Source organism: Protobothrops mucrosquamatus, unplaced genomic scaffold, assembly GCF_001527695.2.
Source record: "Protobothrops mucrosquamatus isolate PMUCROS unplaced genomic scaffold, P.Mucros_1.0 scaffold656, whole genome shotgun sequence".
In the NCBI taxonomy this organism is placed as follows: domain Eukaryota; kingdom Metazoa; phylum Chordata; class Lepidosauria; order Squamata; family Viperidae; genus Protobothrops; species Protobothrops mucrosquamatus.
In genome coordinates, this window is record NW_015386945.1 from 109,052 (window position 1) to 122,657 (window position 13,606).

General features: G+C 41.5%; 2 protein-coding genes across 3 annotated transcripts in view; one reads left to right on the forward strand and one right to left on the reverse strand.

Annotated features, from left to right (window-relative positions):
• LOC107289219 (glutaminase kidney isoform, mitochondrial) overlaps positions 1-5,675 on the forward strand; it is a 56,048-nt gene extending 50,373 nt beyond the window's left edge. The window contains exons 14-16 of the mRNA XM_015817924.1: positions 1,452-1,528; positions 1,621-1,684; positions 5,259-5,675. Coding sequence (XP_015673410.1) covers positions 1,452-1,528; positions 1,621-1,684; positions 5,259-5,415 — 298 coding nt within the window. The 3' untranslated portion in view covers positions 5,416-5,675. The remainder of the gene's footprint in view (positions 1-1,451; positions 1,529-1,620; positions 1,685-5,258) is intronic.
• Positions 5,676-10,601: 4,926 nt separating this feature from the next.
• Positions 10,602-13,606, reverse strand: part of STAT1 (signal transducer and activator of transcription 1) — a 35,536-nt gene continuing 32,531 nt past the window's right edge. For both annotated transcript variants that reach the window (XM_015817925.1, XM_015817926.1), the window contains exons 22-24: positions 13,455-13,527; positions 11,235-11,331; positions 10,602-10,842 (exon numbers count right to left, since the gene is read on the reverse strand). In XM_015817925.1, coding sequence (XP_015673411.1) covers positions 10,819-10,842; positions 11,235-11,331; positions 13,455-13,527 — 194 coding nt within the window. In that variant the 3' untranslated portion in view covers positions 10,602-10,818. The remainder of the gene's footprint in view (positions 10,843-11,234; positions 11,332-13,454; positions 13,528-13,606) is intronic.

Sequence of the window (13,606 nt, forward strand, 5' to 3'; positions counted from 1 at the left end):
ATGCCCATCCATCATCCCTGCTCCCCCAAAACTTTCCTCCTCTGTGAAATGAGAAAGACTCCCCAAGTCAAGCTTAACTGCTGTTAACACACACACACACACACACACACACACACACACACACACACACTGCTGCTTTTCTTGGCAGCAGTACAGAAGTTGTTTGCCTTTTGGAAGCACTTTCATTTCCTTCCCAATCTACTACCCTGTTCAAATTGCCTGAGGCTCTCCCATTCAAGCACTGTCTGGATTTGATCTGCTTTGCTGTGGAGGAATCCTGTCAGCCTTGCAAGATAGTCTAGATAGCAAACACAACCAGATGGACTAATTTTACTTTATTGTAAGGTTACATTAACAGAATCCTGCAAGTCTCAAAATGCATCTCTCTGTCTCCGACCTCTATCCCATCTTTACCGCCCAAAAAACTAGGGTGTGTGTGTCTCATCTGTTTGCCACGCCCACATTCCTTTGGCAGGCTAAGCTGCCTCTTGTCTGACCATACTCTGGGTGTGGCTCTTCCCCCTGGCTCCTAAGCTCATTTCCATCTATTATTACCAATCTGCTTGTCCAGTGGGGAAATCAGTTCAAAGCCCAGCTTGGAAGGCTATATATCAAGTGTGCTGGAAGCTGGAGGTGTGAAGTGGGACATTTGAAGAGGAGAAGAGTCAGATCAGAGAAAAATCTAAGGAAATATGCAGTGGTAAAAATGATGGTGGTAGCTCTGCCTTTATTTTAGCTCTGCCTTAGTTGGTCAGGCTGCCTCTGTCATATCCCGGTGGTTGAAAGAAATTAAAAGTTGATTGATTGGTTGCTCTGGAATGCTTGGAAACTTATTGGGGACTCAGTCTGCCCAGAGGCCTCAGATTTTGCTGAGTTTCATCCAAATAGAGTAAATGCCTTTAAGCTGTCTTTCTATGTGCGGCTGACTGATGGCTGGATAAGCCACTATTAGTTAAAAGAGGATTTGATAGCAAAAGTAGACTTTGCAAAAAGAATTTGTGGATAGATGATAGACGCAATGGGACGGGGAAAGAAAGCATAAAATAGCATAAGGGAGAAATACACCGAGGAGCTAAAATTAATTCAGTGCTTGATGCAGTTCTTCAATTCCCCTCTACTTCAGCATAACATAAGACTGAAGAAGGCTTCCAGTTTTAATCAGGATTGAACAATAGTCCAAATATTGTGTCCGAGGACCATGCTACAATGCAGTTCCCCACATGGGACCAGTGGAAACAGAGATTCCCTTGGCACCCTGTGGGCTCCATGCCCCCCCCGACATTTTGGCTTGATTGCTGCCCCTCCCAGTGTGGGAATTCTTTTCCTAAAGGGCAAGTGCTTCATCCCATGGCAGCCAACTTTAAACAATCCTGATGGACCAAATGTTTAGGAGCAGCTGATAATTTAACTCTGTCATTTGTGATCAGATTTCTTCTCCTTCCAATTTTCAGGTTTGCCTTGTCGGGTATGGATATGGAACAGAGAGACTATGATTCTCGAACAGCTTTGCACGTAGCAGCTGCAGAAGGTTGGGACCGTGAATAATATCTAAACTAGCTGTTATAGTTGGGTATGGGGAATATAATGAGTCTATGCACTTATGTCTTTTTTGTATTTTAGGTCATGTAGAGGTAGTTAAATTTTTGCTGGAAGCGTGCAAAGTGAATCCTTTCCCCAAAGACAGGTGAGCATCTGCATGAAAAGTATAGTAGAGAATTAATTAATTTTGTTAAAAATGACGCATGCTAGCACTGGCTTCATAGGCAGTAGGCTGCAAGGAATTCATACCCTAAAAATCTGATACTTTACACAAAGTATTTGCCTCTTTAAGTTAGTCATCAATTACATGAAACTTCTGCCTCTTTAAGTTAGTCATCAATTACATCTTTGTGTACAGTATTGGGGTTGAGATGTGGAAATGGAATAAGCCTTGGACTTATTTACAGAGCAAAACGTAGAATCCTTTGGGTGGGAGATGTCAAGGGATCAAGGCAACAGTATAATAACATATATGCATATGTTGGCCTTTGAGGCAGTGTTGACTCCTGTCGGCTGCCTAGACAAGACCCTACAGTTTTGTTGGCAAGATCTCAGAAGTGGCTTGCCATTGCCCTCTTCCTAGGGCTGAGTGAGAATGACTGGCCCAAAGTCACCCAGATAATATAGTGGTAGATCTTAAATAAACACGCTCCAGATTATTATTATTTTGTCAGCACACATGCCTCTCCTTGCAAGTTAACACAGTTACCCCATTTTTATTGAGTACAGGAGGCAAGTCTCAACCGCCTGAGTTCACTGGATTTAAGTTCATCTAAGTGAAACGCTGAGTTGGAATGCCCCACAGTTAACATTCCTGAGATGTGTATGTGTACTTACACCATTCTTGGTTTACAAAAATTAATCATTAGCTTTAATTTGAATTTCTCCTTTAGTTTTATGGCTTTTCAACATTGCTGCAGACAGAACAGTCTCGTCTAGCATCAATTCATTTAGCAAGTAAAGTTAAATAAACGAACTTGAAGACCTTAGGATTGGGTCAGTTATATTAAGGCTTCTGTTGGTGATAGAACACCACTTTGGATGGAACAAAAAATAATCAGTAGTGTGAATTGTGAAGTGGGATGTTCAGGCCTGGTGCAGTTCACGTCTTTTTTTTTTTTCTTTCTCTCTCTCTATTTAACCATGAACATGAGCTATTTCTTAAATGCCTGCTTCCAAATTATATACCATAATTTTCCTAGAAAGGCAAGGTATTTTAAGAAGCTTCCATTTTAAGCTCAATTGCCATTTGCTATTTAAGAATAGTCTTCCCTGTCCCTATTCTGAACAAAACATACAAAATATGGAAGTTTCTGTAGTGATCATGAGACACACAGTCTATTTTTGATAACCAGGCTAGAATTTTTGATAAAGTCAAAACATTAAGAAGATGGTAAGGAAGGAAAATACATCTGTCGGAGTTCAAGAGTTTGGTCTAGATTGCTAGATATTTTTTTTTTGCAAAGACAGTGAATGCCATTTCAGATATATTCCTGAAGTCCACAAATCTAGTAATTATGGGCAATTGTAGTCTTCGTCCTGAGTGAAGCCAACCAGTCTAGGTTTCTGGCTAGAATGGCAATCATTAAGCTATCCCATATAATATCTGGATCCAGTGTGGCATAGTGATTAAGGCACTAGGCTAGAAACTGGGAGACCGTGAGTTCTAGTCCTGCCTTAAGCACAAAGCCAGTTGGGTGACCTTGGGCCGGTTCTTCTCTCTCAGTCCTAGGAAGCAGGCAGTGACAAACCACTTCTGAAAATCCTTGCTAAGAAAACTGCAGGGACTTGTCCAGGCAGTTGCCAGGAGTTGACGATGATTCAAAGCCACAAAATCAATCTATATAAATAAAAATGTAAATGTTCGTTTGTTCAAAATCTTAAATCTCCGAAAGTTCTTCACCGATTGCTTTGAAATTTTGACACAACATTGCATTCGAATACGCGCGTGTTTTTATATACCTATATTATATAGATGTCACACCTGTGACAGGTAAAAACATGCTTTTTTAAAAAAACAGCGCCATCTGTTGGACGTAAAAGCAACACACGCTTTTACCAGACTGAGCCACAGCAACGCGTGGCTGGGTACAGCTAGTTAATAATAATAATAATAACCCCAGATTTAACAATTGTTAGTAAGAAAGACAAGAAAGTTTAGATAGTGGATGTTGCAGTATCAAAAAGACAGCAGTAGAGAAGAGAAAGAACTGGAGAAAAATCCCAAAATACAAAGATCTGAAAATAGAAGTAGAATGACTATGGCAAAAGAAAGCAAATATAGTACTCACAGGCACCTTGGGTGCAGTTCCACGTCATCTGAAGCACCACTTGAACACCATTGGTACTGACAAAATCCCCATCAGTTCATTGCAAAATCAGCTTTACTTGGAACATCCCACATCCTTGCGATGATACCCTTATCCCAGTTTTGGGGGAAGGATGTAATAGGTGGATAAAAACGCCAAATCCAGTCTCAACCGCTGGCTGACTATGCAGCCAACCATAAGTAATATCTGGCCTTGTTAAATGAAAAGCCACATTGTTGGTTTGCTTCATTATCCAGGATAGGAAGACAATGATCAAGGTATAGAAAGGCAGTATGGGGTTGGGTAGTGAATCTATTAGAAAAGGCTGCCCTCAAAATCAAAATTGGATAGTTTTCTTGGCTGCTGTGGGGCCTTTTCAGTCACAGTCAATGATATCACTGAAACCCTGATATGTAGGGTAGAGAAATGATTTGTTTAATTGCTCCTGCTTGCTAAATCAAATGGCTTCTTTGGTTTTCCAAGGGATTAGGACCATAAAACAGCAAGACCAAATAATAGACAGTAGAATAAAATTCAGAGGAATTCAGTCAAGCATCAGACAAAACTCATGTTTTGTCTTTAGGGCAGAAAAATCAGTTGTTCTTTGCTACCACCGTTGTATCCATATAATCATCTCATCATAAAAAGTCAATTGCATCAAGGACCTAGTAAAGCTTAGGAAGACATTGCAGTTGCCTTCAAAGTTGCATTTGCTAGAGCCTCAGATAAAATTGCTCCAGTTGGCTTCAACCTGGACTATTTGGTAATAGCGGGTCCTATAGTACACCTGTGGTGTTTCCTTGTCCTTCCATCATATTAAAATAGGACTTGACATGCATTCATTCAAACTGAAGATGAAGACAGGATACTTGGTACACCAAACAAATTATGGTTTACCCTGATTAAGCTATCCAAGACTGGTTTGACCAAGTGAGTACAGAATGCTTCACTGAAGGAAGGAGCTGAGGTTTTAAGAGGTCTGTGGTAAAGAAGCCCATCAAACAGCATAACTTCCAGTCAGTCTCCAATATGCAAGGAGACAGGCTCAGCTGAAACTCCGTTTTTGGGAAGCCAGATGGGCACCCACTTTTCAGGAAGGGATTTTGTTTCTACAGGCAGCATTCGTTTTAGAAGCTAAACAGAGAGATGTGTGTTCATTAGAAGGGGAGGATGGAAATCTTTGTATAAATTCATCATCATGTTAACTTAGAGCAGGCATGTCAAACTCGCGATGTCATGTCGCGTGACGTATCGGGACTTTCCCCCCATTGCCGGCAATGGGGTGGGTGCGGTTTCGGTGTGACGCATCCGGCCTGTGGGCCGGCAGTTTGACATGCCTGACTTAAGAGCTTGTTGGAGATTGAGATACCTTTAACGTACCTACCACCTCTTGTTAAAATTGTCTTCCAGATGGAACAATACACCTATGGATGAAGCTTTGCACTTTGGACATCACGATGTATTCAAAATTCTTCAAGAATATCAAGTTCAGTACACCCCTCCCGACAACTCTAGTAACGGAAAAGAAAGTCAAACTGTACAGAAGAACCTAGATGGCTTACTATAACACTCTTCTGACTGAGATTCAAAGTTAACGATCTATTTAATTGTGGAAAATGATTATGAAGAGTGTGTTTCTGTTGGATAGTGATGTATATTTTCCAGAGTACTGCTTTGTTCCAATGTTACAGCAGCTTTGTTTGTTGCACACAAAAAACAATAGTTTCTTTTTCAGAAAAAAAACCCCCAACTATTCATATGTGAGCAATATTACCTTGTGCTACGTGCAAGTGATAGAAATTATTGTTGGCTATACGCACAGGGGTTTTTTTGAGGGGGGTGGGGAGGGGAAGGGATAACTCCATGAAGCTTTACTCCATGGTCATACTCATGAAGCTTTTTTGTCCTGCTTGCTGTGTATACATGGATACTTCCTAAGAAAGCTGTCAGCAAGTATACCTGAGCCAACATAGTTGTCGTCTTGCTAGATTTCGAGATTTGTTGCTGTTGTGGATTCAATCTGACATCTTGGAACATAAAGCACTCAGATGTTTTCCCACAATACCTGCTTACATCATGTAATTTCTTACATATGAACTGACGGATGCTACCTGGGCTTAGCTCTTGTTCCAAGTGTTTTTATCAGGGAATCTTATTTGACCAAACAACGTAGGAGAATGTAAGTAGAGAATACTGCACCTATAGACTCTTTGTCTTACTCCCCCCCCCTCATTCAACTGGCTGAAAGTTTTCCCCATGGTGAACTATGACCTATGGCAAAACATTGTGATCACATTTGTTTTTGGTTATAAACTGTATGTATACTGCTAAACTGGCTGTTGCTCAATGAAAATGTTAAAACTCATTTATGCTGATGATTTTTCAACTGGGAATTCACCTTTTAAGTAGAAGGCATCACAAGGTCAATTATTATTTTTTTGTCCCTTTTGCCCTTCCATTTCATTCACAGTGCCACCTTCTTTCACATTTGTCCTTTCAGTTACAGTTTGGCCATATTGACCATTATTTGCTTTAAAACCAAATAAAAATGTTGAAGAAAATAACCAACACCTAAAAAATGGCCATATTACCCAACAGCTTATTTTTCCCTTAGCCATTACAAAAAAAACCAAACAAACCCAAAATTACTTAGTACCTACCAATCTCTTGCAACTATAGTATAGCTTTTTCCTTATGTGTTGTATTTCATAATCTTTGTAGCTCCTGGAGTTAGTTTACTTATATGTGGAGTTACATTATCTTCAGTTCAGTTCTGCTGTTGCCTTTCATGGTTTCATTCCAAAAAAATAATGCAACAGTGAATTTTAAACATTTTATTTATTACCTCTAAAAGTGAGCTTTATTTATACCTTAGTACTACAGTCCTCTTACTCTATCTCATTTGTGTGTGTGTGTGTGTGTGTGTGTGTTTGTGTTGCAGTGGACTGGCATCATTTTTAGCTTCAGGGCAGGATTATCAGTGACTTTACTGACCTGATGAGCTATTGTGACTGATTTGGCTTGACGTTTGGCTTTATTATAGGGAATAAACTATGATGAATGTATTCTTTGCTTGTCACCATTTTCCCATGACTTAAACTTGAGTGTAACCATTCTGAAGGTAAGATTTATTTTCAGGATTACAAATCCAAATGCATTGCATTTTAAAACAATAAACAGGCAAATAAAATAAAAGTTAAATAAATAAAGGTAGTAAACTTGGATTTTTTTTTCCACATCTAGTCTGCATTCTGTGGAAGCGTACACTGTGTTGTAAGGTTGTCCTTTGTGGTGCCATTGCCCTAAAACGTAGTTAAATCTACCTTTTTGTCCTTAATATATAAGGGGGCAATCTTTGGTTTTTCTAAAGAAGCGTTTGGTAAATATGGAAGGGAGCAATGTTGCTGTTAAGCGGGGCCAGCATAAAAAAAAAAAGTCATAGAAAACTGCAATAAATGCACTTTATTAATTACTTGGCAATAGCTACGATCATTACAGGCAACATGATACAATAATACACCCTGCTCTGAAGCACTGCCAATTACTTAGCACTCTGATAATATTTGTGGGTAGAACCTTCTTTCCCTCAGTAAGAAAGACCACGTTACACGTGGTTTAACACTATAGAAACACCAACCATATTTACTTGGATTTCCTTTGCCTATTTCTGGAAAAGTAAGAAGATGGGAAGCAGTTGCTGGGGTGCTTAGGCTTGGAAAAATAAGTTAAGCCTACCATCTGATGAGTTCGATACGTCGCTAAAATTATCTGAAGAGGTCAAAAGGATTCAGGGACAAAGCAAAGGGCTTTGCTTCAGGATTCAGGTTACCTCTAAGAAACAGGTAATCGCTCTAATTTGACTTTTGTCTTAAAATCATAATTATTTTCGTACATGAGGGACCCCTTATTCTCTTATCCCTATTCTCTGCACATGTAGAACTTTCTGTGCAATTTCAGAGATTCCAAGTTTTCCTTTTCCTTTTAATATTTATTGGGAGCTAGAAACTTGATCCCAGTCTTTCTCCTGAGATCATTGATTACAGTGAGCCAGCACCATCTTATGATCTTCCAATAGAACTGCATGCGGTTTTTGTAAACTGGAATTAATTGCAGTATTTGAGTTACTTTTAAAAAGAATGTTAACTTAGCATAGCAGAAGCCCTTAGACCAGGGGTCGGCAACCCACGGCTCTGGAGCTGCGTGCGGTTCTTTCATCCCTCTACTGCGGCTCCCAGTCCTCCGGCACCATTTGCAGTCCCACAAAAAAAAAAAAGTGGGACTAAAAAAGTTCAATCAATCAATTCCAACTTCTCACGAAAAAAAAAGATCTTGCAAAGTTGGAACTGATTGATTGAACTTTTTTAGCCCCACTTCTTTTGTTTGTGGGACTGCCCACAAACTTCTTTTCTTTTTGGGACTGCATGCGACGGTGGAAGAGACGATGGAAAGAAGGTACCATGTGGGTCTGATCACGGGTGCAGGGGGGGGTTCTGCCAAGCATCTTATACGGAGCTGGGGAAACGGGCTGGGTCGGGGGAGGTGCCAATGCCACTGCCATGAGGCTTTGCAGAGGCCCCCGAGTGGCCATGATCCCCCTGTTGAAGAAAGCTGCTTTATGCTGTGCCTCCGCTTTCTTCAACTCGGACGGAGCAGAGCCACCCAAGCCGCTAGCAGCCGATTGAGTGCGGAGGACGAGAAGGCCAGGTGAGGAGTAGGTCGGCGATGGTGGCTGGCTGGCTGGGATGGGGTGATCATGGTTGAAGAAAAGAGGCGCAGCAGCGGGATTGCTCGCCTTATTGAGAGCAAAAAAACTGCATGAGAAGTGATAAATGAAGGATTATTGGACTTACAAAATATTTTTTAAATTTTGAAAGATTTTTGTTTTGAAACATGAACAGCAAGCTAGTTTTTTTTAGGGTTGTTTTTTTTTTTGAAGCAGTTAATCCCTATCTTTAAAAATTAAGGGAAGATTTATAAATGTGGCTTATTTTATCAGAGCTAAATGATATATTGGAGAGAGAGAAAATATATGTGGTTGTCCTTACTGGACTTTTAGTAATGTTTAATGAAATATTTTGATTTTTTTTAATGAAGAGATGAGGTATTGGGATAATTATGCTGTATTCAAAGATGGTAGATAAGGTACTAAAATTGTTTTTACCTGTCGGGATGAAGGAGAAAGGGTGTTTTTTTCCCCTCTTTCTCCTGTCCTTTTTTCCCCTTTTTTCTTTTCTATTTTTCTATTTGTAGTTTTTATAGTTTGCACCGACTTTTACTCTTTTCATTTATAATCCTTAATAAAAATATTTGAAAAACAGAGAACATTGTAATGAGACAGAGAGACGGAGACAAAGAGATAGAGAATAACATGCTAAGAGCCGGGTACGCCCGCCTTATTGAGAGCAATTCTGCTGCTGCGTCTTGAGTGGGGAGGATGAGCTTTGCTGCTGGGCCATGCCTGGGCTATGCCCTGCTGCTGCCTCCCAAACTCCACCCTCACTGCTGGGGAAAGCCACGATGGCAGAGTGCTCAGTGCAGGGGAGGTAGGAGGGAAAAGCGGTGGGGCGCTCTGCGTGGGGGAGGTAGGGAAAAGCGGCAGGGTGCTCCGTACGGGGGAGGTAGGGAAAAGCGCAACGGCAGGGCGCTCCGCAGCATCAGTAGCAGTGGAGTCCTGGGGGGGGAAGCAGCAGGATTTTGTGGCTCCCAGTGTTTTTTTTTTTCTGTGGGAAATGGGTCCAAATGGCTCTTTGATGTTTAAAGTTGCCGACCTCTGTCTTAGACTTATATACCGCTTCACAGTGATTTACAGCCTTCTCTAAGCTGTTTACAGAGTCAACATATTGCCCCCAACAATCTGGGTCCTCATTTTATGACCTTGGGAGTCAACCTTGAGCACGTGACGATCGAACCGCTGGCAATCAGCAGAATTAGCCTGCAATACTGCATTCTAACTACTGTGCCACCACGGCTCTTCTAAGCCATTTTTTTTTCTAAGCAAAAAACTCTTAGATTTTATTGCTTGAGAGGAATGGGGGCAGAAGACGATTGAAATCATTACCAGTCTCGCAAGGAAACTATTATAGAAATTCATTTTTACCTTTTATTCATCTGAAGGGCAGCAGAGGTTATTGGAACTTACTGACCAACTAATGTTAGGGGGAGGACTCAGCAACCCGAGAGTAGAGTGGTATGGCAGCAATAACTATCAAGCATCTACCCCAAGATAAAAAGATAATTGTTCAGACCCAGAGGCTCTGCAGAGGAGTTAGAGATTTCTACCTTTTCACACACGGGTCCAACTGAACCTAAACAACCTTATATATAAAGCTGTAAATATTGAACACGACACCATGAAAACAGCTACATACAGGATTGCTAGCTCTGGTTCTCAACCTTTTTAATGCCGCGACCCCCAACCAGTCGTAAGTCGAGTACTAAACCAGTCGTAAGTCGAGGACTAAACCGGTCATAAGTCGAGGACTAAACCGGTCGTAAGTCGAGAATACCCAACCGGTCGTAAGTTGAGGACTTTCCCTGCCCGGGAGCGCCGCACATGCGTGGTTCCGCCCCCTGCGCCGGCCGAGGCGTAGCTGGCAAGCGGCAGAGACGGAGCAGGCCGACCACCAGCTGGCCCAGCCCAAGGGAGGTAAGGCACCCGCCAGAAAAGGGGGAAAAAATGGCAGACAGCCTTGCTTGGCGACCCCCGTGAAATGGTCGATCGACCCCAAATGGGGTCACGACCCATAGGTTGAGAACCGCTGTAGCTAGCTAAATATTTTTAGTAGCAAGCAAGCATTTCTGAAGTTTCAAGCTGCTCTTGCAGTAAACCAGTAAATCAAACACAACATTACGAGATATAAAGCCTCTAAAAGAGATTAAGTGATGAAACTCCTATGGGTTCTGGAAACCGCAGGTAAGGACACCTGCAGGTAAAGTCACTAAAACTTTATGCCAGCGGCCTTGCCAGGGTTCACGGCGTACATTCTGTACACATCTGTAAGAGAGAAAACATATATGAGCTACCAGGTTAAAAAAAATCTCACCATTCTGTTTTGCTCCAATGAGCGTTGTTGCAGCTAAGATAAGATAAAAAGTCTTTAAGGATAAGTTAGATCACAAGTGCACTTAACATAGAAACAGGGCTGTAATTTTGACTTCAAGTGGAAGGCCCAAACTGGCAGGAAGGGACAACTGAAACAATGTACCTGCAGAACTCATCAATTGCCTTGTGGCAAGGACGACATACCTGTTATCATAGACAATACTATGTTTCAAGGATAGCTACAGTGCTTCTTACGCAATTCTTTCTTGGAGATGGCAGGCTTGTTACAAAAGCAGCTTAATGCATTGTTAGACCACAAAACAACCCGATTGTTATTTACTCACCATAAGTTCTGCAGGAGTTACTGCTTGTACTACCTCATCGAATTCTTCCGGGGACATGGGCAGAAGGGCTTCAGGGCCAGGCAGTCTGGAAGGGTGGCTGAAGTATGGCAGAAAACAAAAACAAAAATTATTTCTCTGATGAATTGGGACAAGATCATTAGTCCTAACACAAAAAAAAATGTCTCAGTATCACTATTTCTAGGCTTAGCCTGCTGATAACCCTCAATATTGCCTAGAAACAATTCTCTATTCAATAATTGAGCCTTCTTGCCACACTGAAACACAATTGGCTTGCTTTTGAGCCAGCAGCCTATTGAGCCTGCTAGTCCCTGAGTTCATACTGAAATCTATTAAACTTCTATTTGAGGAGGATGGCAGGCACACATTCATTTCCTGCTTCAGGCAACACAGAACTTGCGTTTTAGGACTTTCACAAATGAATTCAGCAAGGAGGCAGCAAGGATAAGTACCGTCATTCCAGAGGTATCACTACTATTTTGGCCAATTTTTTTTTTTTTTTTTTTTTTAAAGGAGAGATGTTGATGTTATGTTTGCGAATATTTTATCCCCAACGCCGTCATGGACAAAATGTGCAGGTGAAGACAGCTGGATTCTAAGGTTGCTACATTTGGTATAGAAGTTCCCCCTCCCTGCTAGCTTAAAAGACCCTGCAACACTGAACCTGGCCACGATTTGCGGGAATGCATTATCCCAAAGGAGCTGCAAAATAAACATATTAGCTTATGATTCAACGCACTCTACAGGCACCTGTTTAGGGTTTTCTTCCTTCACTGTCACATAGCAAAAGGTTCCTTTTTTTCTAAAACATTGCATACTGTAGATCAGACATGTCAAACTCGCGACGTCACGTGATGTCGCGCAACGTATTGGGACGGTTTTGCCATTGTCATTGCCGGCAATGGGGAGGGCGCGGCTTCCAGATGACGCGTCTGGCCTGCGGGCTGGCAGTTTGACACCCCTGGTGTAGATTATTCATACAACCCCCCTCCCAATTGGAAAACTAACAGTTTCTCTCTAAACCAGTTTAAATCATATGCAAATCTGATAGATTAAATGTCCTTTTGGTTTCCTGACAGATTTAGAGGAGGTGGAATTTAAGGAACATTCTTAACTGAAATCTCTATGTCCACCTACAACCAGCAAGATCATCCAAGGAGACCTGTGAAGAGCTACATCTTTTTTCTTTCACTCCCCAAATCCAGATGTCGCACATGACACTGAAAGAAATTATTTCTTGTATACTAGTCAGAATTATTTGCAAGCCAATTGCTTTAAGGACTTTTATGATGGAAAAGCAACTTAAACAATATTAAGATCATTACATAAAAACTGGAAAAGGTACAAATGCACTGTGTACATTTTTTGTGTACATGTCAATAAGCTTAAAGCCTACTTTAGGGAAACGTTTTAAAGAATATTTGCAGGAAAGGAACAGTTTGTTTGGTTGCTGTAAAAAGGGCATTGCTAGGAGAAGCCAGGGATGATACAGCACACACGAAACATACAGCCAACAATTGAACTGGGGGAAGCAGAAGAGACTTGACGTGGGAGACTAGCATGCAGCAGTCAAGCAGGAATGGAAAGTGGAAAGGAAGGCTATCTGAAAGCAACCAGCCAGGCTTTTCACTGTGAATGCTCTGCTCACCATCCTCCTCCCCTTTAAGGACCCTGACCTGGGACAAGTATTTGCCATTTCAATCCCTTTTCTTCATCCTCTCCCCCAACCCACCTCTTCTCCAGCCAATAAATTATAATACTGCCATCAACCTTATTACACACTCAGACACCCCCCCCCCAATAAACTGAGGAAGTCTGATTTTTTTTCCAATAAAAACTCTATTAAAAACCAAAGAGCCACATTATATCATTATCCAAAATCCAAAACTTTATTTGGACATGTTATGCAAGAACAAAGAGTGGGCAAGCGGTGGCAGTGTCCTGCAAACTTGATTATTGGTGCTGGTGGTAGGGAAAGGGAGGGTGGTCCAAATCTTAGCTTCCAGAATCAGCACAGGCATGAACCAAGACCACCGTTCGGTATGCTGGTTCCCAGAGGTCACACTGAAAGTACACAACCAGAGCCCCTGAGCAATCTTGGGAAGAATGCTTCTATCCTGTCACAGTGTGACATTGGCCAGAGCTAAAGGTGACACCCCAGTACTTTCAAAGTGCACTCTGTTCTCTTCTTGGCAAACTCACACTTCAGATACAGAGATTAGTTCAGTTTTGATGTATCCTTTGGCTCTACCATCCACATCCATGGGTTCCGAAGCTAAAAAGAAGCACACAAAAAGTTTGTTTTTGCATCTGGAAAACAGAAAACATCCAGACTAAGTTAATGTCTAGACCAG